Here is a 26,198-nt window from a genome sequence, read left to right on the forward strand (position 1 = left end):
TGGAGAAAAGTGTCAACAAAGGGTTGATTTATTCCCAGATGGACATTTTCTCCTAAGTTGGAAATAATAATAGGATCAACGAATCACACAAGATGCGACATGCCAGGCTTCCCAAGGAATAAAGTGAAATGGAAAGTAAAAGGAATGAATTCCATTAGCTTTCCTTTAGGGATTTTTTTTAAAGGATTCATCCACGTGTTGACGGATAACAAAACCGAATAGGTATGCCATTTCATTCCAGAAAACTTGTATAATTATGTACCATAGTATTTACATTGTACTGCAAGTGTTTGATATACTATTGGTACATGTACTGTACATCATGGTATTACCATGGTACAGGTCAGTAATAGTTATAATAAGTAGGCTACAAACAATAACATGTCCAACAAGTGCAAAAAAGATAATTGGATCCAATTTTTCATTTTATTATTTACTGTCTGTTTATCTGTTTGACACTTTCAAAATCATACAATCACAAATGGCAATACAGTAATATCTCCATAAATATACATTTCATTTGCAAATAACTAAGCAGACTAGTCTTCTTCTTTAAAATTCATAAGCCAAATGCCCTCACACACTAGAAATGTTATACCAATTTTCTGACAGAGCATTATGAACTCTTCATGAACACAGCACTCTAACATATGCAACCATACAATTCCTTTAAGACTTAACAACAGTAGGTATTAAGAGAAAACAGGCTGATCATTGAACTATGCCCAAATGGCTCAAACAGGATAAAGCTTATTTAGAAGAACTGAAGGTTCTGAAGAAGTTTCATCTCATCATCAATGCTCCTGAGGAACACATCCGATCCCGCAGGATTCACCATGGCGTCATCAGCCACCAGGAGCGATTGATGGGCCGTTCCTGCAACAAACGCCATCATGGGGTTCCCTCCTGGAGCAAGGTCAAGAAACTGCTCATATCCTCTAAATGAGACCTGCTGGGGGGAAACACACAAAAGAAAATTTCTAGTTTACTTTTTTTTTTTTTTTAAACAGTCACAATTTCTCAATACTTTGGTCACTTTATCAAAACTCTTCACACAGTGAGCACAACAGCAGTCTATGTGGGCTAAGCTAGGTCCTTTTACGTGATCTGTGTTTACATTACAGCACAAAATTATTCATGAATTGTGCCCTTTGAAATTGAAAGACTAACACCTGTGTAGGTGTTCAGCTACATCTATTTATTTTTTATTTTTTTTATTAAATGTAGCAAATTGCTGTCTTATTAAATTTTGTATTATGTGAAGGTTTGCATTTACAGTTTTTTTTTTTTTTTTTTTACAATCACTAGGACACATTTCAGTTTATGTGGGCTAAACTCTAAATCATTTATCATTGCTTTAGCACAAAAATGCATTCAATGACTACTTTCAGTTTATATGAACTCTTCTCCCACTTCGACCCAACCACAGCCAAAACTCTATGCCTACAGGCCGATTTTGCATATGAATAGCAGTTTGCTACATGTCTAAAGTAATCCCATATTGAAATTTATTCAAAATCTAAAAATCGAAATACTATCAAAACAATAAGAGATGTAGCTGAACTCCTAACAGGTGTTAGTCATTCAATTTCATTACTATCAATATAAAAGGGGAAACTTGGGAATAATTTTGTACTGTAATGTAAGCAAGGAACATGTAACATACCACAGGGAATTACAAACAATAGAGAGTGTCATTCTTGAAAACATTGTATATTTCTACCTGTTGTTAGTGATTTTTAGGTCGTTGTTGTGAGAAAGTATCTTTGTTGGGTGAAAACCTTATGGAAGAATGACTTGGTTTGAGACGTGTAAGAAGTGTTTTGGTAGTTTTAGTGCATTTTGGATGTGAAAAGAGTTTTGAAAAAGTGACATAAGTATTGAGAAACGTATCCTAGTGAAGTTTTTGAAAAAGGTTTTTCTTTAGGTTACATAATTTGACAATACTTTGACATGTTGTTCTACTACGTACACTGCACACACTCACACACCCCAAGCAAGTCTTATCTAGTTACTTATTAAAGGCACAATAACATGTCATGTTAAAAATAAAAAACGTACGGTTTCAGAAATGTGCATAAATGCTTCAAAATTCGTGTTTTTGCTATGGGTGTGTGTAATTTACAGTACATTGTAGAACAAAAAGTCAAACGGCATACCAGCACCACTCAATCTGCTTGTTAAATCGTGACATAGGGAATACTGTTTCCGGGTCCAAGTCGTTTCAGTTGGGAATATTATCTCAACAGCCATTTATGAACACTATTCATATCACACTTTTAAGCTAAGCTACAGTAAAGTCTCCGAGCTCATGGCGTCCCGGACACCCACATTTTTAAAGATTTACAAAAGACAAATCTGGCCAACTGAAATTTTGCTATGGAGATAAAAGTTATGCTCATGATTTTTGCATATTAGAACAGTTTGTTATTTGAGGCATTGACGTGACATGGCATTTTCACTGCCACACAAGATAAAATGAATATAATTAGTATTGTCATCATTTAAAATGCAGTAAATTGTTAAACATTTCTTTATCTTACATGGACCTGTTGATATAATAACTGCCTCGTTATTAGATTTCTTTCATTTTTGAGCAAAATCTCAAAATTGTCCTATGGTGTGACTGTCTCAAGCATTTGTAAATTAAAAAGAAAAGCATACAAATGTTAATAAATACCTCAGGCATAATTTTGCAATTGTCTATATTAGTAAATGACAATCATTTATTTCATCCATATATTTCTAAAAGCGTAGGAACTTGATACATTTTGTCACTTAAAACCATGTCCTTTGGTGTGACACCGTATCCTGATTTAAATCGGGCATTTCCACTAATAAGTTTAATTAGTTGAAGGACTCTATTCAAGGTCATGTTACTGAAGCCCCCTGTGAATAGGGTGACCACCATCAAACAAACCAAATGTGGGACGATTATAAGTTTGTGTGGGACAATGTGGGACATTTTACCAACACTAAAACATAAACCACCCCTGTGTTTCTGCACCCTTCAGACTGATTGTCTTTAAAGATGGACTTTTTTTGTTAGTTTTTTTATTATTATATAATGTCTAACTTAATAAAAACATTTGAATTCTGCCTTTCAGCTGATAAAAATTCTTTGTTCTTTAGTCCCTTCCAGAAAACACCATTAGCCTACATCACAATGTAACATAACATGTCTTTATTTGACATGTCATTTAAATTCAACATCACTGAGCCCAAAGGCAGCAGGCATCATGCAGATAACTATTTTATAAACAGTTCTGACCATGTCCAATTAAAATCCAACAAAATAAACAATGAACAAATAAAATATAAAACAACATGAAATTAGATCATTGACAGTCTTATATATTAAGAATATATTAAACCAAAAACTTTCATATTTTTTAGAAAGGATGTGTCACATGCTTGTCCTGTCTTGTGTTGCACATGGGTGTTTTGTTATTTTGGGCCATGTGCTCAGGTCATTGTCTGATCCCTCCCACTTGTTATCTGATTATTGTTTGTTCTTCCACCTGTTCCCTCTTGATTAGTTCCCTTTATAAGTCCCCTCTTGTTTGCAGCCTGTGTTGGTTCGTTGTCTAATGTTTCCTGTTCCCTGTGATCATCCTGTAAGTTTTATGTTCTGGTTTTGTTTTGTATTTACTTATTATGTTTTCCCCCTCGTGGGTTTTGTTTTGTGTTTGTTTTTCTTTTGTAAATAAACTATTCTCCTGCACTTGAGTCCTCGCACCTTTTTTGTATTATATTCAACCGTGACAGAACGAACCGACCACATGAGGACTCAGCGGAGAAGAGGGGCGCAACCAGTCTCCTGTCCGCAATGGGAGCGGATTCTTCAATTCAAGGAGCTAGTCTCCCTCCGTCAGCAGGGGACGGAGGTGAGAGAGTTCAGCAGCGCTGCTGAGGGGCTGAACCTTAGCGAGGAGGCTCGAAAAGATTTATTTAATTATGCGCTTGATGAACCGATGGACTGGCTGATCCGAAGAGCTTTTGATGGGGTCAATTTTGAGGCGATGGTGGAGGGAGAATTGCCAGAAATGTGGTCCCAGTTCCGGTGATCCCGAGTCAGGTGGTCCCAGTTCCGGTGGTCCCAGTTCCGGTGATCCCAGTTCCGGTGATCCCGAGTCCGATGGTCCCGAGTCCAGTGGTCCCAGTTCCGGTGATCCCGAGTCCGATGGTCCCGAGTCCAGTGGTCCCAGTTCCGGTGGTCCCGAAACGGAGGAGGAGAAGGAAGACTCCCTCCGTGACTGTGCCGGTGGTCCCAGTGCCGGTGGTCCCGAGACGGAGGAGGAGGAGAAACCCCTCCACAACGACTTGTCCGGTGGCTCCTAATCCAGAGACCATTCCGGAGGTGACTGCCATCCCCGACGCGTCGCTCAGGCGACTTGCTCTGCTCGTGCCGCCCAGGCGTCCTGCTCTGCCCACGCCACCCGAGCTGCTCGCCCTGCCGGCCCCGCCCGAGCTGCTCGCCACGTCGGTCGATCCAGAGACTGTTCACGTCACGCCTGCCGAGCCTGTGTCTTCGGACAAGATGGCCGCCGCCGAGAGTGTTCACGTCACGCCTGCCGAGCCTGTGTCTTCGGACAAAATGGCCGCCGCCGAGCCTGTTCACGTCACGCCTGCCGAGCCTGTGTCTTCGGACAAGATGGCCGCCGCCGAGCCTGTTCACGTCACGCCTGCCGAGCCTGTGTCTTCCGACAAGATGGCCGCCGCCGAGCCTGTTCACGTCACGCCTGCCGAGCCTGTGTCTTCGGACAAGATGGCCACCGCCGAGCCGTTCACGTCACGTCTGCCGAGCCTGTGTCTTCCGACAAGATGGCCGCCGCCGAGCCTGTTCACGTCACGTCTGCCGAGCCTGTGTCTTCGGAGAGGATGACCGCCGGCGAACCTGTGTCTTCAGACAAGATGGCCGCCTCCGAGCCGGTGGTGTCTGTTCCTGAGCCGGTGGTGTCTGTTCCTGAGCCGGTGGTGTCTGTTCCTGAGCCGGTGGTGTCTGTTCCTGAGCCGGTGGTGTCTGTTCCTGAGCCGGTGGTGTTTGTTCCTGAGCCGGTGGTGTCTGTTCCTGAGCCGGTGGTGTCTGTTCCTGAGCCGGTGGTGTCTGTTCCTGAGCCGGTGGTGTCTGTTCCTGAGCCGGTGGTGTCTGTTCTGGTGCCCTGGCCGCCCGAGGGAAAGTCTCCGCCCTGGCCGCCTGAGGGACAGTCTGCTCCGCCTCGGCCGCCCGAGGGACAGTCTGCTCCGCCCTGGCCGCCCGATGGACAGTCTGCTCCGCCCTGGCCGCCCGAGGGACAGTCTGCTTCGCCTCGGCCGCCCGAGGGACAGTCTGCTCCGCCCTGGCCGCCCGAGGGACAGTCTGCTCCGCCCTGGCCGCCCGATGGACAGTCTGCTCCGCCCTGGCCGCCCGATGGACAGTCTGCTCCGCCCTGGCCGCCCGATGGACAGTCTGCTCCGCCCTGGCCGCCCGATGGACAGTCTGCTCCGCCCTGGCCGCCCGATGGACAGTCTGCTCCGCCCTGGCCGCCCGATGGACAGTCTGCTCCGCCCTGGCCGCCCGATGGACAGTCTGCTCCGCCCTGGCCGCCCGAGGGAGAGTCTGCTCCGCCCTGGCCGCCCGAGGGAGAGTCTCCACCCTGGTCTGTTCCTCCCGTCCCGCCCTGGTCTGTTCCTCCCGTCCCGCCCTGGTCTGTTCCTCCCGTCCCGCCCTGGTCTGTTCCTCCCGTCCCGCCCTGGTCTGTTCCTCCCGTCCCGCCCTGGTCTGTTCCTCCCGTCCCGCCCTGGTCTGTTCCTCCCGTTCCGCTCTGGTCTGTTCCTCCCGTCCCGCCCTGGTCTGATGGAGCGTCTGGTAGCCGCTCTGTAGGGAGGGGGTAATGTCACATGCCTGTCCTGTCTTGTGTTGCACATGGGTGTTTTGTTATTTTGGGCCATGTGCTCAGGTCATTGTCTGATCCCTCCCACTTGTTATCTGATTATTGTTTGTTCTTCCACCTGTTCCCTCTTGATTAGTTCCCTTTATAAGTCCCCTCTTGTTTGCAGTCTGTGTCGGTTCGTTGTCTAATGTTTCCTGTTCCCTGTGATCATCCTGTAAGTTTTATGTTCTGGTTTTGTTTTGTATTTACTTATTATGTTTTCCCCCTCCTGGGTTTTGTTTTGTGTTTGTTTTTCTTTTGTAAATAAACTATTCTCCTGCACTTGAGTCCTCGCACCTTTTTTGTATTATATTCAACCGTGACAGGATGTGAATTAAAAGAACCACAGCAGGCAACAAGTTGATAAATTCTGTTAAATTAAATAATTTAATTATTTAGTTATTTAACAATTAAGTTTTAATTTAATTGACCGAATTATCCATTTGTTTTCTGACAGGAAACACATGGAACGAATCACCGGTCCACATTTTGATTGACAGCTGTCACAACCTACTAGTGACCGTGTTTACTCCTGTCTTTTCAACCATTGGATTGGATTTTAAAAAAAGGCTGTTGTGCTTGTACTGCTGACGAAGCGCTGTTAAATAGCCTATAGGTGAAAAACTACACTGCAAAAAGAATAAATAAAATGCTTTCTTAAAAAGGCAAAAGAACGCATGCACGTTTTCTTAATATAAAAAACCAATAGACCGATGAAAATGCGGGACATTTTCTCAATATGCGACATGCGGGACAAGGGGTGAAAATGCTGTGCGGTGCAACAAAGCGGGACGGGTGGTCACCCTACCTGTGAAGCTCATGCCATGTGCACATGGTAAGTTTTTATCTCAGAATTGTTCAAATATTTTACTTTTTTGGTGCAAAGATTGACAAAGTTAGAGACCCTCTATATTTTTACTCAAACATCAAAGTTCACACTACATATGTATTTTTTTCTCCAAAAGTGGTGTTTTACAAAAAAAAGCATTTTTACTGCATATTTGTCAACTACCCATTTGCTTTTAGTATCTAATAGAGCGCTTGAACTCGGAAACGGTGACACCTCATTTTTTAAAGCTACACTGTGTAATTTTTTTAGATGATTCTTAGCAAAAAACACTTAGTTCTTTCAAAAATATATGTGCTCATTAATGTATATTTACTTCTTTCAAGTAATAAAGTATTCTCGTAAGTTTATAATCTGCCATTGAAAGTACATACGGGTGAGGGGTTCGAATGCCGGTCGCCATGTTGCCCCTCCATCTTGAAACTACATTAGCCAAAGAGGGACATACCTGTAAATTCAAGCTTCGCCTTTCGCGCTTTACACTCAATGACTCAGAGACGAATGCGAGGGGGAGATTACTCGCGACTGCCGGCAGATTTGAAAGATTGCTGATAGAGGATCACACCTATTCTCGAGGGCATGTAGCAGAGTCGCCAAGGAAGCGAAAGAGAGAATTAAAACGTCAACGCGACAGGCAAATCAGCAAGACCAACGTCAATACTGGAGTAACTTTTCCCAGATGGAAAGAGCTCATGAGGAGCAAAGATTTTAAAACGGACGCCGACGTTGCCTGCTTTCTTCTCGACAGGTAATTCAGCCTATTTGTGTAAATTCAAAGTTTTATAGTTGCTTGTCTAACCATAGCATGGTTGTGCATAACGCCAGAACGACCTCTTGTATAACTTGCATTACTTTTCCTCGCGTCAATGGTGAAAAAGTATTGTTTACCTTGTAACATAAATCTGTGCTGCGACGGATCACAGGTGATAGTTTTAAAGGCGCAATTGGACGAAGTCGAACTGGAAGCCATGTTAATCTTGTAATAATACGGCCACCGTAGGAGTTAAAACACCCTCGAAATTGAAAGGAACAGAAACTAATATTCACTGGGTAGTCATATACAATTTCACCGCTAGATGGGGGAAATTATCACACAGTGTAGCTTTAAGAGTGTATTACACAAAAAAACTCCCTTGCAGCAAATAAATGCTACCTGATGCGTCAGTGAGGAAGCAGCTTCATAAGGCTTTGTCATGGTCACATTAGGATTGTCCAATAGCATCGTACTGATCCCAGCTGTCAGACCAAGAAGCTGCTCGTTCCCGGCCTCAGTTGGACTTCTGCCCTCCTCTGGGCCGGACACAGCAGTGGCACCCCACCATCTGTCCCCCTTCAACCTGGAATGAAACAGACTCAGCAATCACATATGTTCTAATCCTTAATGCCTCTACCTCCCACAATCCTTCTCTCTCTCTCACGCGTTTATATGACGCTGTCTCATCCTGAGTTCACGTATGTGTTTCAGAACGTTTGCAGTCGGTGTCTGCAGTTCTTGACCTCTCTTCCTTTTACCCATCAGCTGTGACGGGTGCGGCAGCTTCTCATGGGTCAGGTGTACGCTCAGTCCGTTATGTCTGTTCACCTGAAAGAAAAAGAGTTCACAGCAGCTGATGTGATGTTACTATAGTAAAGTGATGGTAATTCCATTCCAGAGTTCTTCAATCCGTGTGAAAAAGAAGTGTGCTTAATTGTATTAAAAGTGACTTATATTGTACTTTAAATCCAAGTATATTTAAAAAAAAAAAAAGGTTGCACATTATTTTAAGGTGTCCGTTTTTACAGTGTGATTATACAGTAAGAATTACATGTACTTATAGGGTTAGTGTTAGGGTTAAGGTGTGGTTTAGTGTTAGTTGAATGTAATTATACACCATTTATAGTAATTAGTATAGTAACTACATGTAACGTGTAAGAACACTGTAAAATAAAGTGTTACTTTAAAAAAACTATATTTGCAAATAATATATTAATAATTAAACACTGTAGACCACTTAAATGTACTTTCATGACACTTAAGTACACTCTTAAGTGTTAAGTGCACTTTGTAATGTACATTTTAAATAATTATTTTATAATAATCTTTTGTCGTGCTTTAAAGAAGTACACTTATTTTGATGTGTTGACTAACATACTAAACCACATGTAAAATACTTAAAGTATCATTTTAACTGTAGTGTGTAGTGTTGTTTGATATTATTTGAAATTATATTAAATGAAATGTGCTAAATTGGAACTTCATCATTACAAATATATTTAAAAACCAGACATATAAGTTTAGTTAGCCATAAATGCTTGTCAGCACATTCAGCAGGACATTTTAACCATATTTCAAAGACAATATTAGTAATTATGAAATTACATATAAGGATGAAGTTAAGTCCTAGTTAAGTGGCACTCTAAAGTTCAGCTGCATTTAATATAAATTTAAACTATAATACATTTTCATTTATTTGCATGCAATAACATTCAGTTCACACTTAAGTATATTCAATAATATAGATTATTTCCATTATAAGTACACTTTTTAAAAGTATACTAATGTGAACTTTTTCATAAAGGAAGTTACTTCACAAATACCATGGGATGACTATCATGGCATCGTGTCCAAGAAAAAATATGGTCATCACACCATGATACTTTTGGAGTCGTGCCGGTGGAAACTCATTTCAGTCTTGGTTTGTCTTTCCTCAAAGAAATATTGTATGGCCTATGATTTTTTACTCCTAGCACAATAACATCAGGGACACATTTTAAGGGAACAAATAGGGAAAAGTTTGTTTAACAATGACTTTAAATAAAGATGTTAAAGGTGCATCATCCGACTTCTAGTTACTCACCATCCCAGAGTGTGAAGTGGAATACAGGCCTGGATCAGGAAAGGGTTCATATCTGAACGACTCCTCACTGCCAACAACCATACAAACACAGTCAAACTTTCAAAGCTCTCTGAAGTACTTTTTAAAAATCCTTTTCCACTGAGATAAGGCTATTGAATGAACAGTTTTACCATTGCAGCGGCACATCTGGTCTCCAGAAAGGTTCGCCATATTGAGGTTGCACAGGTACATGTAACACTCTCTCCTCACCGTGGCGATTCACTTCCTTTGATCGCCTGTAGATGGCAAAATAACATTACAATGCCCAGAAATTGAGAAACATGGATACAGAAAACACACTGGAAAAAAAAAATGGTTTAGAAAAACATGTTTACTCAGAAATTACCCGTAAATTTTGTTATAAAGAAATGGCAGGTAACACATTAAATTAAACGTGAAATTTTGAAGTTAAAAAAATGGAATTTTCTTGTAAAAACGTACTCAAATAATCTGTTTTAATTTACAACTTCGAAAAATATTGTTTTACAGTGCATGTTGCTTTATTTTTTGGACATATTTGACAGAAACACTTACTTTGCGAAAGGCGGAAATAGGTCAAAATCCTCCTCTTCAGTTTGCGGTGACAGGTATGTCGTGGTCCACATCTCTTTTAGCCGTGTAGCAAGAAAAACACTTAGTTAAACTTAGACTAAACGTATATTTTATCCCTTTATTATATATATAAGCGATATAAGGCTGAAATATGTTAGCTTATGTGGAATATGAGACCTAAAATAGGCTGAAATTATCTCTTAGAAAAATGATAGATTTTTTTAAAAGAAATTTTCGCGCTACTGACATCATGACTGCGCGTGAGATGGCGCTAGCAATTAATCTAATTAGCCATAGCAAATGTTTTTTATTTTTTTATTTATTTTAATTAAATTAGAAAGATGTAGCTGACGAACAGAACTTTTAATTAGTCAGAGAAAAAGATTTGTATTTATTTATTTATTTATTTATTTATTTATTTATTTATTTATTTATTTATTTATTTATTTCAGTTAATTTATTAGGATGTAGCAGACGAACACGACTTTTAATTAGCCAAAGAAAAGGGTTATTTATTTATTTAAAATAAAATCAGAAAGAAGTTGCAGACGAATAGGTAGAAAGATGTAGCTGACGAACAGGACGTTTAATTAGCCAGAGCAAAAGATTTGTATTTATTTATTTCAGTTAAATTAGAAGGATGTAGCAGACGAACATGACTTTTAACTCCCAAAGAAAATGGTTATTTATTTATTTATTTAAAATAAAATCAGAAAGATGTTGCAGACGAATAGGACTTTTAATCAGCCAAAGAAAAGGGGTTTTATTTATTTATTTCAGTTAAATGAGGAAGATGTAGCAGACGAGCAGGACTTTTAACTGCTCTCTGAGTCACTCTGCTCACGTCACGCTCTGATCTTTGGGAAGAGTGACGGCAGGGCTCTAAACTTTCACACACCGGCGATACTTTAATTCATCCGTCTTCATCTAGTAAGATATGTCAGTGTCCTTAAGAGTACAAAAAAGTTTTGTTATCATTCACAATACTGTTAGATTTCGTTGACGAGAACGCGTCTCCTGGTTTAAAAGCTTTTTTTTGTTGTTTGAAGTGCGGAGATTTAGGATAGCCACACGTTAAATGGACGCATGCGGATCGCGTTTATATAATATGTGAGTGTAATACACAACTTTTCAGTGCAGGGAAGAAAACGAAGAATTACCTTTCTGCTTCTTTTGGACATTTGTTGTATTGGCTTTTGTGTGTGCGGATTCCAGTGAACGGAAAAACTTCCACCCAAGTTTTCCTGCTGTTGGTCGTCGTGTGATCCAGCAGGTGGAGAAACACGAGCCGCTGTTTCATCAGGGAGAACAACACTGGAAGCGAATTTAAAATAAATCCGTTTTCTTCTGAAACTCCCTCTGGATTTAATTTCACGACTTGGTGGCTCGATTAAGCAACTACCCAGAACTGGTAAGTGTTAAATGTCTTTATTCCAGCGAACACACTCGGACACATTTACAAACACTCAAGGTTGTTTCGTTTTAGCCTGTGTTTAAGTAACGTACATGATGTCCCTGTGTTTCATCATTATTTTTCATAATGATTTTGAACCTTTCTCACTTTATTGTTCAGAATTTAAGTGTTTTAATTCGATAACATTAAAATTAGTTGTAAATTTGCGTTCAGTTAAAAGAATATGAATGTGACTCAAATATCCTACTGGAAAATCCTGTAGGAATTTCAGTTTATTCTTCTCTCTCATCCTCATGTATGACCTCTGCTTGTGTTGCATTAGAAGAATGTAAAGGAAATCACAGTGCGAGTGAACATCCTGACATATTTTCCTTTTGATGACATACATGGGCATTTTTAATCCTATAGTTGAACTGTTTATCTAGTTTTTGCTTGACATTAGATCCATTAGATTGTCCCTGAGTTATTGTAAACAGACAGTAAGATGATGTGTGGCTTCTTGAGTTCATGAATACACCTGTTGAGTTACATTACAGGTACCAGGACTAATTAGTTTCATTCATGCTTGCTGGCTCCAGGCTCTGCTTGATTGATTTGACAACTTACTGTGTTTTGGACATAATAAAACCATGATATTCTTTGGAATACCATGTAAATATTATGGTATATTAATTTTCAGTACCGTATACATACTATATTTAGTCTCAAACCATCTCGGCTCCATGTTACAGACCTTTTGTATGGAAGGATTGGTTGTGGCCTGGACATCGCTGAGGTTTTGAAAGGGAAACAATATTTTCTTATCTTAGTTTCGGTTCAGGTGTTTTGATGCACTTTATTTGACCCTTTTATTTATTTATGTGTCTCTCTCTCTCTTAGCTGTATAACGTGTTGTGTCTGGCTTGCACTGATTCTCTATTTGTTCTCACAGCCTCGTCTCTGGCACTTTAATTGAAAACTGGGTTTGCATGCCTGCAGCTGCTTGCCTTTAGGGACTACACACACACACACACACACACACATGCACACACTTAATGACAGACCAACATTCCTCAGTCTCGGAAAGGTATGCTGTCTGTCTCTGTCTTTCTCATTTTAGCTGTCCATCTCTCTTTTGTCTCATTCTTTCTCTCAGATGGCTCGTGTCCAAAACATAGAATCTCTCTGGAAGTTAATTATATGAGTTGCTCAGTCTCTAACGTGGCGTAGTTTAGTTCTTGCACACATACAGTAGCTTAGAGGAAAAGTTTAGGAATATAAACTTGGAAGTAGGGTACAAGTTTGGGAAGAAGGGTGGCATACGTTGCATTGCCAGATTAAAGGAGAACTCCGGTCAATTTTAACATTGAGCTCATTTTTTTGTACATTTGGAGTGCTGTCAGTACAGAGAACAACGACAAAAATCGGTGTTGCCTACACCGTGTTATCCTCATTTTAAGATTTGCACCCTGTTGACTTCGATGGGGCAATATTTAAACCTGCTTTTAGCCTCTTAACATCCTTGATGTGTCATTACAAGTGCCCAGGTCATGTGAGTGATTCCTTCAGAGTGAACACGGGTGAATCTGACTGCAGTAGATGTGAAAGATATGAATAAAAATGATGTTTATTCAGCCAGCGCACATACCTGTATTTACATCCTGTTTTCGGTCCAAGTCCATAGTCGATTGTCGAGTTCACGCGTGTGATCATAGGTACTAAACCAATGCGCGTGAACTCGACAATCGATTACTATGGACTTCGACCGAAAACAGGATGTAAATACAGGTATGTGCGCTGGCTGAATAAACATAATTTTTATTCATATCTTTCACATCTACTGCAGTCAGATTCACCGTGTTCACTCTGAAGGAATCACTCACATGACCTGTGCACTTGTAATGACACATCAAGGATGTTAAGAGGCTAAAAGCAGGTTTAAATATTGCCCCATTGAAGTCAACAGGGTGCAAATTTTAAAAAGAGGATAACACGGTGTAGGCAACACCAATTTTTGTCGTTGTTCTCTGTATTGACAGCACTCCAAATGTACAAAAAAAATGAGCTCAATGTTAAAATTGACCGGAGTTCTCCTTTAATGTTATAGTGCCGTGCTTCACTCTGAAACACTTCAGCAAAAAAAAAGTGAAGGCAAAAAATGCATGATTATTTTGGTCTGTATTGTCAGTGAGATTAACACGATTAGGAGTGGGCGACATGACCAAATAAAAAAAACTAAATATATATATCAATTATATTTTGCTGGAAATAAGGTTACTATGATTTAAAAAATGTAGATACCAGTGAAATTTCAGAATTCTTGATACCAATTTCAATAACACAGCAGAAATAGCACATTAGTTCCAGCCCTAAAGTCAATGTTTCTCATTCACAAACCGTGCATATTCAAATTAGCCGTCAAGTGACATGAAAACCAGTGCTGTTCAGAAACATTGTGAGTATATCTTCGTGCAGTACATGAAGATAACAACAGTTTGGTCTGTTTTTCACACAAACCTATTGAATGATTTCAGAAGAGCTGTAATATAGCTTGACACTCATATGGATTGCATTTGATACTTTAATGGCTTTTTTTTTTTTAAGCTTGACATGCCAAATCTCCATTTATTTTCTTTCTATGGTAAAGAGCAGCATGGACATTCTGCTTAAAGCGATATTTCACCGCTGGAAAGATGAATGTGTATTTAAATTGGGTCATTTATGTAGTTGAAATGTGAAATTATATTAGAAGTTGGTGCCTTCTAGACTTAGCCTGGCAAGCCAGATCTACATCAAGATGTTAGGTCTGGCAACTCACCATAGACATGGCTCAATCCGAGGGGCGGGATAAACGGCTGTCTTTCAAATTCCCTCTGCACGCAATAGGACAGCGCTTCAACCAACCAGAGCGTTTTCCCAACAGCGGAGCTAACGTTAGTTGATAGATTCAACTTTTGAATCTGGCCGGCAAAACTACGAACACATCTTCCTTTTTTAAGAATGACTTAAGTGCCGTTCTTTGCTCTTTTCTCAAAGAAAAACTTAACTCCAAGTCCTCCAGAGTCGCGGCCAAAGCCGATTCGAAAGACTGTTCTCAACCAGCAGCTCTTCTTTGTTTTCAAGTAACGTTAGCAGGGAACCGTCGCAACTCTGTCGTTATTATGTTAAGCCCGCCCCGCCTACTCTATACACGATGTGATTGGCCTGACCCAATTTAGGTTTTTACAGCTCCGAAAGTCAACGGAGAGTTGCTAGACTACCCTGGCTGCAAAATACATTTTGCTGCCGCTAGGGTGCGTCTAGATTTCTAGGCTATTCTAGACTGAGAAAAGCCAGAAAATGTATTTTTAACTGTGGACGAAAGACAACAACTCCCAGAATGCACTTGCTTCGCTGCCCTATGAGGACACTCCCAAGCCACGCCTACCGGTTACAGAGGGCAGTATCGGGAGAAATGATACAGCTAGACTACTAGTCGACTCGAAACTGAAAAGACGTGAGATCCCCCTATGGGCGGGTTGAACACATGCGGAACGAGCTCCCCCTACTGGCTGTAGTCTCTCGCCTCTGGACAAAAGAGCCCCTGATGACGCTAAATGATGATTTTTGCATCATCTGAGTTTTTTTTCCAGACACACAATACAGAAATCTCTCGTCTCAGGGGGACATGAGGGAGGGAAGCACGGTCACTCGAAAATACTACAGGGTTTCTACTGATACATCGGTGAAGTATCCATTTAATATCTCTTGTTGTGTTCCTCAGAGAAAGATGAGAGTGAGTAGATGACAGGAGTTTGACGTTTGTATGAACTACCCCTTTAAATGGATAATAACAAAGTTCAGAATTGACAGAGGAAGATCATTTGGTCTTAGATCAGCGTTTTTCTTTTATCAGTGTCCGCTCTGAGCAGAGCTGTGCATTGTGCTGTGATTTGATTCTCTGCTCCAGATTCCTACACTTATGACTAAAATGTGACCAACATTAAAGTTCCAGAGACACTGTGCTAGAGAGGAAAGAGAAAGTGAGTAAAAAGGCATGAAGAGCACCCTTGTTGCACTTGATTTTGGCATGAGTGTTTTTAAAGAGAATCCTTTTTCAGGGATTGATTTTTATTGATTTTACCACAAAACTATCACCAGCCAGTGCCATTTTTGCAGCTGTCATCACAAAACACATCACTGACAATATTAGAGCCGGTCCCCTATATCGTGACATGGGGGAAGATGTTGCAATCTTATGACCAGCCGAATAGGACCACATAGCAGAACTGCAGTGCCAGAAGTTTCAGACAAGCAGCAACAGCTTATACACGTCATTTTCTTTTATTAGATATGAACTATTTCCACATGGATTTTGATATTTAACAACGATAATTTTAATTATGAAGTCATTTTGTGTAATGATAAAATATTGCCTATTAATGTTTAAAGTTAATGAATACAAACACAGTAGTTCATTGTTAGTTCAACGATATACAACATTTTATTTTATTATTATATTTTATTGTGTAACCGTGTTGTAAAGTTTTTCCTTTTGACTGTGATATTATGTTCATGTCATCACAAATCATACAATCTCATCCCAAGCTTCCTTTGCTAATTCCAAACTTCACTTCACTTCATTGTGTGTGAGAGAGAGAGGTTTACAAAACTTTATTTAAAACAACACTTAATAATCTTCAACAATTCACATTATATACATGAAAATAATTATAAAAAAAAAAAAAAAAAAAAAAAATTACATTTCCAAAACCAGATGTCCATCAGAAACAACACACAAAACATCATTAATACACCACAGATCATTGAAACCCATCTCATTATTTACAAGACTATAGTATGCAAATTCTATTTTTAGTCTACCAGCTACTAATTTCATAAACATCACTTCAACATTAATGCTATTAAGCTGTAAGCTAGGCCTATATTTTTCCTGGTTTTCCATATTGCCAATTTCGCAGTTCCTATTAAATAATTTAACAGACACATCTTCCTCCTTGTTGAAAAATTATATTTCACACCCCCTATAAAAACTTCCTCTGAGAATTCTTCACCAAAAGCTTGAAACAATCTATTAAGAACATCAAAAAGACCTTCCAATCTTTTACATTTTAAAAACAAATGTTCTAAAGAAGAGAGAGAGAATAACCCAAGAAGAATACATGCATGATTGGCAGATAAAAGTCGCACAATTAAATAAACTAAAATACTTCCACAAAATAAAGTCTGATTATAAATTAGCTAAGCAATATTAGTAATTATGTTCAGAGAAAGCTCCTGACGAGGTATCGCATTAGTGACCACAGTCTGTATGTGGAGACGGGCCGACAAGCATGCCAGACAGACTTCAAAAAAGCTTTTGACTCCGCTTGGCATAAAGGTCTTTTTCTTCAGTTAATCCAGTGCGGCATCAGAGGAAAAACATATAGCTTCATCAAATCAATGAACACAAACAACAAATTTGCAGTTAAAATTGGTAACAATCTCACAGAATTCCTCCCTCAGAGTCGTGGAGTGAGACAGGGCCACAGCTTTAGTCCCACGCTGTTCAATATCTACATAGATGAGCTAGCGAGGGCTCTGGGTCAGTCTGCAGCACTTGGCCTTACTCTACTGGACACTGAAGTCAGATACCTTCGGTTCGCTGATGATCTGGTGCTGCTATCTCCCACTAAAGAGGGTCTACAGCTGCATCTAGACCTTCTGCACAACTTCTGTCAGTCATGGGCCCTGTCAGTTCACCCCAAAAAGACCAAAATAATGATTTTCCGAAGAAGACCCAGCCGCCAAGACCAACATCATAGTTTTAAATTGGACAACATGCTCCTTTGAACACACACAGGACTGCACTTACCTTGGCATAAATATTAGCAACACAGGACATTTTTTAAAAACTGTTAACGACTTGAGAGACAAGGCACGGAGAGCATTTTATGATATTAAAGGGTAACTCTCGCCAAAATGGAACCTATGTAGTCGATGTAGATAATGTAGTCGATCTCCGAATGCAACGTGATGAACTGACTCCATATGAGGAAATGTCATGAACTTGTAATTTCACTGAAAAGCATGATAACTTGGATAAAAAATGATCCGTGAATTTATATGTAAACAAGCTTTAGGAGCTTTGCATCTTTACTCTCCTCATGTTATGTTGCATTCGGAGATCGACTACTTTGACTGACAAAATTCCAGCCACCGGAAACACTAACTGATAAAGTGAGTCGTACAAAACCTTTCTTTTTAGTACACAAACAATGTTCTCAATGCTGGAGTTCATGTGTAGAGCCCCTGGTGAGACTTCCAGCACAGTTTCATGTTGTGTCGAGCCTTCTTAATGTTTTAAAAATAGCAATTTTGATGCTATCATAGTAGTGCCCCATGCACTCCCATTCAAAAGGCAATTTGACCTAAAACGAAAATATGGTCAATCTTAAAAGTGGCATTTCCATACTAATTATGCTTTTACACGAAGGTTTGACTCGGGTAGATTAACAAAAAGAGCCTAGGTTCAATTTTGGCGAGAGTTACCCTTTTAGAGAAATATCCAAATTGAGACATCCCAATCAGAATTTGGCTAAAAATAATCAAAACTGTAATGGAGCCCATCTCGCTGTGTACGGGTGTGAAGTCTGGGACTCACAGACCAAGAGTTCACTAAATGGGACAAACACCCAATAGAGAGACTGCAGACCGAGCTGTGCGAAATCTTGCTACGAGTTCAGCGCAAAACCCCAAATAATGCCTGTTGAGCAGAATTAGGATTATACCCCCTTGTGATAACTATTCAAAAAAGAGCCATTCAATTCCATGCCCACTTAAAAAATAGCGATGAACAGACCCTCCATCACACAGCCCTGTCCTGCCAAGAGCTGAAGCCCTCGGCCGATTGGTATTAGAGCTTGGATTAGCAAACTGACAATAAAAACATAGACAGTCCAAACCAAATAATTAAAATGCAAAAAGAAAAATACCTCAAACATTGGACAGACGCAACAGACAAACAGAGTAAATTGGAGTGCTGTTTGGCCCTAAACAGAAAATATAAACTTGCAGGATAACCGAGTAAAGTGAGCTACCCTAAACTGAGAAAAGTCCTGAGCGTACAGACTCACAGAGACGGACTCACAGAGACACACACACACCTGGCTGCGGAAGGAAGAGCGACTGTGCCCTCACTACACACACACAGACCTGGCTGCCGAAGGAAGAGCGACTGTGCCCTCACTACACACACACAAACACTCACTCTCACACTCTCTCTCTCTCTCACACACACACACACAGCCCTCACTGCACAGCGAATCAAGTGGAAACAGAGCTCCACTTTTTGACATCCTGCCCCAATTATGCAGATTAGGGACACTTTCTATCCCCTTTTCACAAGCCACCAGAAAGACTTCCATCAGAAATCAAATATGAACAAACTTCCACTCCTACTAGGAGAAAGCTTACGGGCTTTCCAACGTGATGGCGTAATACGTGGCGCATCTCAGAGATGGTGCAAGACGAGCATTTGTGGTTAAAAAGTTTGTATATATTGTATTTTTTTAGAAAATGACCGATCGTTTCGCTAGATAAGACCCTTATTTCTCGACTGGGATCGTGTCGAGACTTTGAAGCTGCACTGAGACGGACATTTGAACCTTCTTTGAACATTGGAATCGTTGGTTGCCTTTGAAGTCTATTCTGTGTAGAAAAATCCTGGAATGTTTTCCTCAAAAACCTTAATTTCTTTTCGACTGAAGAAAGGAAGACATGGATATCTTGGATGACATCGGGGTGAGTAAATTATCAGCAACATTTTTTGAAGGTGAACTGGGGCCGTATTCACAAAGCATTTTATCTTACCACTAGGAGTACTCCTAAATCGCACTAAAAGATTTTAGCTAGGAGTTTTCTCTTAAAAGTTATTCACAACGCCTTTCAGACCTACTCTTTGTAAAGAAAAATGACAACTCCTAAACTAAGAGTGAGTCTTCTTTGCTATGGACGACGTCATTACTCATGCACAAGCTTTGCTGAAGTGACCACCTTGATTGGCTGATGATTGTAACGCGGGAATGATTCCTAATACCGCCCCTATGATGATGAGTGACAGGTCTGAGAATGCGTGCGCTACACAAGTAGTGCGAAGGACGGAAGATGATGAATAACTAAATAAATAGCCTAAATGAAAAAAGAGTAAGGCAAAACAAATAGCCTAGTTGCCTAATGAAACATATGGATTGATGCAATATCTTTGCAACATTATTGAATTAATCTGTCTCTTTATGCCTCTGCCTATACGTTTGCAAAGAGAAGAACATTTTAATTTGATTCACAATGAAACGTTACAATTAGTTTACATGCAATGAGTAGCCTAGTTTTGGTTGTTGTTGGTGGCGTTATTGCATTATGCCTACAATGCAGAATTGTTCCCTCGCGATTGGAAGCTCCTGTAGCCGCCGCATACGCATTTCAAAACATCGCAGCGTGAAATGCCACAAAAAGTGGTTTGTGAATAGGTCTTAGTGAGTTAGGAGTCCTCTCGACTTCTTTTAAGCTGTCCCAGGCTTAGGTGCTACTTTTAGGGCTAAAATGCTTCGTGAATTACTCTTAGTCAAAAAAATTAGGAGTCCTAAAGTTACGAGTGACACGCCCATTATTTTTAGGAGTTGCTCCTAAATTCGGCAGTTAGGAGCTACTTTTAGCCTTAAAATTCTTTGTGAATACGGCCCCTGATCCTTAGTTAAGTAGAGTTTACTTAATTCCATATGTGAAGTTTACTTAAAGGGTAACTAAACCCTAAACCAACTTTTTTTTTGTTAATGATCTGTAAGAATGGGGCTTTATTAGTGCTGTTCATTGATTTGAGTAAATTTTTTTTTTTTTAAGTGTTTTAATTCTACAATATATGGTGTAAAAATGTCTGAGTGCTGCCCTCTTCAGGTAGAACGGTGGCTACTGCAGTTGAATTTTCCTATTGGATGTTTGCGGTACTATGTGACGTTAGCATGTTCCAGCTCACCACGCCCTTGGTACGAGCTAGCGTAGCTCATAATTGTATTCATCTGTATTTAGTACAGTGGTCAGAAGGGTACATAGGTGTAGTGTTGCTGGTTGCAACAGCACTGCTGGACTGCATAGCTTTCCAGCAGACTTGGAAATTAGCAAGGGGGTAATGTTTCAGAAAAAACTGAAGCTTCCCCGGGGGCCGCCATTGATTAGCAGACCCTTAGCAGACCCTCACCTGCTGTTAGCATTCCATTGACTCCCATTCATTTTGGCGTCACTTTGACAGCGAATCACTTTACATCTGAGGGGTTTGAAGACTCCATTTGTCCGTTATTTGTTTCTAAAGAAACACGAAAATGTATAAAAAAGGCCCCGTAGAAGCAGTTTTTGTAAAAATAGGCTAACAATTGCGTCATAACCACGCGACTCTCTGTCGCACAGTAGAGAGATTACCGTATGGACAGGAGGAGAAGCTCGCGGGCAATCGGGGGGACGTGGAGGCAAAATGACAAAATAATTAATCAGAATACTTAGCAAAAGTGTCTCCGGCTCCTGCTCTTGTACACCTCCTACTCACGCTCTCCGTCTCTGCAAGTTTCGGAAGGGAATGATTCAGATTTCTCTCAGCACAGCTACTAGAAGACAGACGGGCTGCTCACGTCACATCTACGTCGTCAAGCTCAGTTTGTGTCTGCGCAGTGCGCTCAGCCATCAGGAAGAAGAGTGCTTCTAATTGACTTCACTTTTCTCCGTTGAATCCAGTAGGGTCGCTGTGTCCATATATTTTACTGTCTATGGAAATTAGGCGTCAGTTCCCGCCTAGAGCTCAAGTGTGCAACCTGCATTTTACGCGGGATTGCTTCTCCAACGGAGTAGAGGTGGAAATGGGCTTCTCCACAGTGCCAAACGCTGCTCCTCCTACATGGACTCCACCACCGCAGCGGCGTCTTGATGTGAGTGATCATATATATTTTAATTACAATTTATGGTTAGGCTAAAGTTAATCCTCTGGGGTCGACAAATGCGCCGGCGCATTTTGCTGGATTTTTTTCAGAGAGCGGCAAAATATGAATATGCATACAGAGAGCGCTCGCTATTGACATCAACTCGATAAAACTCATCAGATGCATGTACTTTACGTCGTCTTTCATGCGACCCTGTGAGTCACTCTCCATTTTAGAGTCTGACAGCGGGTCTCAGGTGCACGCCCCCCCCACTCAGCCCCGCCCTCGGTTCGTCCCCTCTATCTCCGCTGGGGTCTGCCCACTTGTCTAGCATTTTTCAAATATTGCCAGTGGGTGAAGTCAGGCTCTGACCAGGGGTTTAGTTACCCTTTAAAAAAATATGCGTGCAAAAACTTGCCAAATAAAAAATTAAATACATTTACTAATTGTTTTTTTCAGTGTGCATACATGTGAGCAGACTAACAGAAGTATGGCACAATCTGCAGTGTGTGTAATCTGATTTGAGTGTGTGAGTCAGGCGAGTGAAACTTTAGATGTGCTGCTCGACTGAGAGACACCCAGTCACCTGTTGCATAAGCCAGCGACGTGTGTGTAATGTAGACTATGAGTGTTATGCGGGCTGTGGCACAGTGGCAGAGAGTGTGTTTGTGTTGTCTGAGCTAAAGGGTGTAGCTCTGTTCCTGTTGCTTGATTGTAATGCAGATCTTTGAGTGTCTTTGTTCACCACCCAGAAATCACTGCCTCTACATAATACATGATTCATTTACTAATTGTACTTGAGCTTTTTCCTCCTCTCATCCCATTTTGTGTAAACTTATTTTTCACCTAGACTACAGCGTCAACTACTTTTGTCCTTGTGTATTCAAACTTGTGTACACACACACACACACACACTCCCTCAGGGTGCATTGCTGACTAGCTCGTACTGTCCCCTCATACCAAGCTGCTGATGCCTGAAATACACTGGAATGTGTTTACAATGGTAACATGCATGTGCTGTTACACTAACCCAAAAAGAGAGAACAAGTTTGGGTAAAAATATGTTGTAGGGATGCACGATATATTAACATATTATAATTTTTATAAATAATGTAATTCGGTTTCATTTTTGATAGCTAATAATTGCTCTGTTCCATAACCTGAAAAGGTTTTAACACGTACATTTACATTCATGCTTTTAGAAAATACTTCTATCCAAAGCGACTTATAAAAAAGCTAAAAAAAGAGAAAAAAATACTTTTTTTTTGTTTGTTTGTTTATTTGTTTTTGTGAGTGTGCATTGAGTTAAAATTGAAACAAAACAGAAGTTATGACTGTCTATTTTTTTTCCCCTATTATGACACACACTGATGAGCCAAAACATGATGGCCAGTCACAGGTGAAACAAATATGTGACCCTTGACCACAAAATCAGTCACATGGGTCAATTTTTTGAAATTGACAATATTGACAATATTTGGGCGAGATACAGCTATTATCCCTGACACCTTCAGGGATCTTGGAGAGTCCATGTCTCGGCGGGTCGGCGTTGTTTTGGCAGACCCAACAGCATATTAGGCAGGTGGTCATAATGTTTTGGCTCATTCTGTGTATATCAGGCTTCTTGAACAAGAAAACATGTTGGACAGGACTTGATTTTGTCAATGGGAATTGATTGGATGGTGTTTAGTTTGAGTGACAGGTTGTCCCGCCCTCATCATCAGAGAAGAGAAGAGATGTTGTTGCAGTTATTTTGATTAAAGATTACAAGTTCAAGGGTCACGTGATTAAAAAATAAAATAATAATGTGCATGAATAAATCATTTATATAATAAATTAGGGCAAAAAATATGATCACAATACTTTTTCCTTATTGATCATTATCGATAAATGTATAATTTGATAATGCTGCCAGCTTGAAGAGTATCCTGAACCCTGAAGATACCAGAGGGTTCATCGATTACATTTTAGAATTCAGTTTATTAACAAAAATACAAACAAAAACAAATACAAACATTTTCTGCCTAAAACAATAGAGATTAGGTTGCCTTGTTACTTAAAATAATTCACTCTTAGATAAAATAATGTTAAACAATATAAGTAATGCACTGGTTTTACATCTATGAAATTTAGAGGTAGAAATTTGAGTAAAAATGGCAAAATATTAACATAATAAACCAGTTATTATGCTACACAGATTAAGATTGGACCACATTTTCATACTGACTCTTCAGGTCAAGGAAGAGGTTTGTTGCGTTTCCCGCCTTGGTTAAATCCAACAACCAAATGTTAAGCATCACAACTGTTTTTAACATTGATAGTAATATTAAAGGGGACATATCATGCTAAATCCACTTTTTTAGCCCTTAAATGCATTTTGTTGTTTAGAAGTACAGAAAAGTTGAAATTATTCTCTTCAGGTGCTTCGTTGATATCTTTATATTCTGTTTTGGCCTTATTTTTCAACCTGTTCCGATTTTTCTGTTATCTATGACGTTTTGTGAACTATTACGTCACAGTATTTGCAGCGGAACTGCCAAATAAGGACATTGACTTCCAGCCCAACACTTCGAGCAATCCGCCATTTTTATTTCTCGCTGGAATTTTGTAGTCCAAGCTCAAAGATGCAGAAGTTACGAGAGGGTAAGTTAAAATGTTCGGTTGTTGGATGTAGTAACCCACACGCTTCATTACACCGTCTAATGTAGATTAACTGCCGCGCTTGTGACAGGGCGCATGTTTAACTGAAAGAACGAGCAGAGAGAGAGAGAGACCCGGTCGCGTGCGCGCACTCTCTCTCTCTTCGGAGCCAGGCGAAAGTGTAAACAAGACTTCACCATCTCCAAACTAGACGCTGTCTTGCTCTCTCTCCCTCGCACATATTAATCAAAATAAATCGACACGGTGGTAAAAGGTCGGAAGACCAAAGTTTCATGTGTAAATACAGTAACACACCATTGCGATACATCCATATGAAGACGTTGTTCTGCAGGTTCGTCGTCTTCATTTTCATCTCGCTCCGGCTCCGACTCTGGCTCCGAACATGTAAGGCTGGCTGGACAAGTCTTCCGTTGTTGACATTTTGTTAATAACGTGTGAATAAAAAGTTTCTGTGCCGCTAGATAATAGTATCTCTGCTATCAAACTACAAAAATGGCCGAACGGGGTGGAGTTGAACCGAGTGTCACCTCTGCATCCTGGAGAGGGGGCGGGGTATGAAGTGTCTCAATTGTATTTAAAGAGACCGCACCAAAACGAGTTGCTCTCAGACGCACATCAGAAAAGGGGTAGAAAAGGGGCCTGTGGAGCTATAATAATGAGGAATTCAGACCCAAGCATTGCAGTTCTGCTTTATATAGACTACAAATGTATGATTTATATGTAAAAAGGAACGATTTAAAAGCATGATATGTCTCCTTTAAGAAATGTTCCCTGAGCACCAACTCACCTTATTAGAATAATTTCTGGTGGATCATGTGACACTGAAGACTTTAATGTTCACAATATTACTCTTTTTACTGTATTATTTTATTAAGTAAATGCAACCTTAGTGAGCATAAGAAACTTCTTTCCAAACATTTGACAGGTAGTGTAATCCCTCATTATCACTGGGTCGCAGTGTGTTGACTGGGCTAATATGATCGTACAATAACAGTAGCGTGTGTGAATGGTCTTTGTGTGGTGGAATTGGCAGAATAAGCATTGTTTTCCTCTGTTGTTTGCTGGCTTCATGCGTTTTTTTGTATCTGTTGTAATGCCGCACAGCAGTAATTATCATCTTTGATAGTAACAGTGGGTGTTTCATGTTTTTGTTGTAGTTAAAGTGGTAATAATGTCCTGAGGTCATTCCTATCCTGTGTGTGTGAGAGAGATTTCTCTTGAGCTGACAAGTGAACACGGCTCATTGGCTGCTGGCCAGACTCTCATCCTGATGCTGAAGACACCTTGTACTGTAGTTGTAGTCCAGTTTGAAACAAGTGATGGCATGGAGTGCGGATAAATAATGTGTGAATGCACAATGGTTTCCATTTAACGTGGTGGTGATCATGAGTCAAATAGACAGTGCTTTTAATTTATCACAATTAGGGCTGCACAATATATCGAAATTATCGAAATATCGCAAATGTATATATCGCGATATGCATATTGCAACGGCTTGCAATAACTGGGGTCGTGAACAAAAGACGAAGAGAAAATCACTCGCTGCTCTCGGCTGAATAACTTTTGTAGCTTTAATAAGAATCAGGATATATTTCATTCATACAGTGAAGACTAAGCAGTGTTTTTTTTTATTTTTACATTTGATTATTCAGTTTCTGTTGTTAAATAAACCTAATGTAGGATAACCTGAACCCCTGAATCCCGTGGTTTACACTGATGTTAAAATAACACTTCTTATACTACAGTAAAACACTGATGTTCACTTTCAGAAGCTGTAGGGGTGTTTTCTCGTCACAAAAAGAATGTGAAACGTAGGTTATATAATTTTAAATATATTTTAAAGATAATTTAAGTTTATTTTACACATTTTTTTTAAGCATTATCGTATTGCATATCGAATATCGCATTATTTAATGAGTTATTGCAGATCACATTTTTCTTGAATATCGTTCAGGCCTAATCACAATTAATATAAACTTTAAATTCCACTCACACTGGCAGATCAAATCAAATAAT

General features: G+C 40.0%; 2 protein-coding genes across 2 annotated transcripts in view; one reads left to right on the plus strand and one right to left on the minus strand.

Annotated features, from left to right (window-relative positions):
* Positions 1-409: 409 nt before the first annotated feature.
* LOC307158705 (uncharacterized protein) lies at positions 410-11,480 on the minus strand. Its single transcript, XM_079871534.1, has 7 exons — positions 11,348-11,480; positions 10,170-10,242; positions 9,767-9,871; positions 9,597-9,663; positions 8,178-8,341; positions 7,913-8,096; positions 410-952 (listed from the first exon to the last, which is right to left on the minus strand). The coding sequence occupies exons 2-7, from the start codon at positions 10,238-10,240 to the stop codon at positions 755-757; spliced, it is 789 nt and encodes a 262-aa protein (XP_079727660.1). The 5' UTR covers positions 10,241-10,242; positions 11,348-11,480; the 3' UTR covers positions 410-754.
* kif1ca (kinesin family member 1C, a) overlaps positions 11,042-26,198 on the plus strand; it is a 58,359-nt gene continuing 43,202 nt past the window's right edge. Inside the window, exon 1 of the mRNA XM_079871505.1 lies at positions 11,042-11,598. The gene's annotated coding sequence lies outside the window, so the exon portion shown is untranslated. The remainder of the gene's footprint in view (positions 11,599-26,198) is intronic.

Source organism: Squalius cephalus (assembly GCF_949319135.1).
Source record: "Squalius cephalus genome assembly, chromosome: 5".
Taxonomy (NCBI): Eukaryota; Metazoa; Chordata; class Actinopteri; order Cypriniformes; family Leuciscidae; genus Squalius; species Squalius cephalus.

Excerpts from the sequence above, each read along its gene's own strand:
- LOC307158705 (XM_079871534.1), bottom strand. The coding sequence starts at position 10,240 with ATGTGGACCACGACATACCTGTCACCGCAAACTGAAGAGGAGGATTTT. Across the intron at positions 9,664-9,766 it reads CCAGATGTGCCGCTGCAATG|TGAGGAGTCGTTCAGATATG; the intron begins GTAAAACTGTTC and ends GGTTGTTGGCAG. Across the intron at positions 8,097-8,177 it reads AGACAGCGTCATATAAACGC|GTTGAAGGGGGACAGATGGT; the intron begins GTGAGAGAGAGA and ends GTTTCATTCCAG.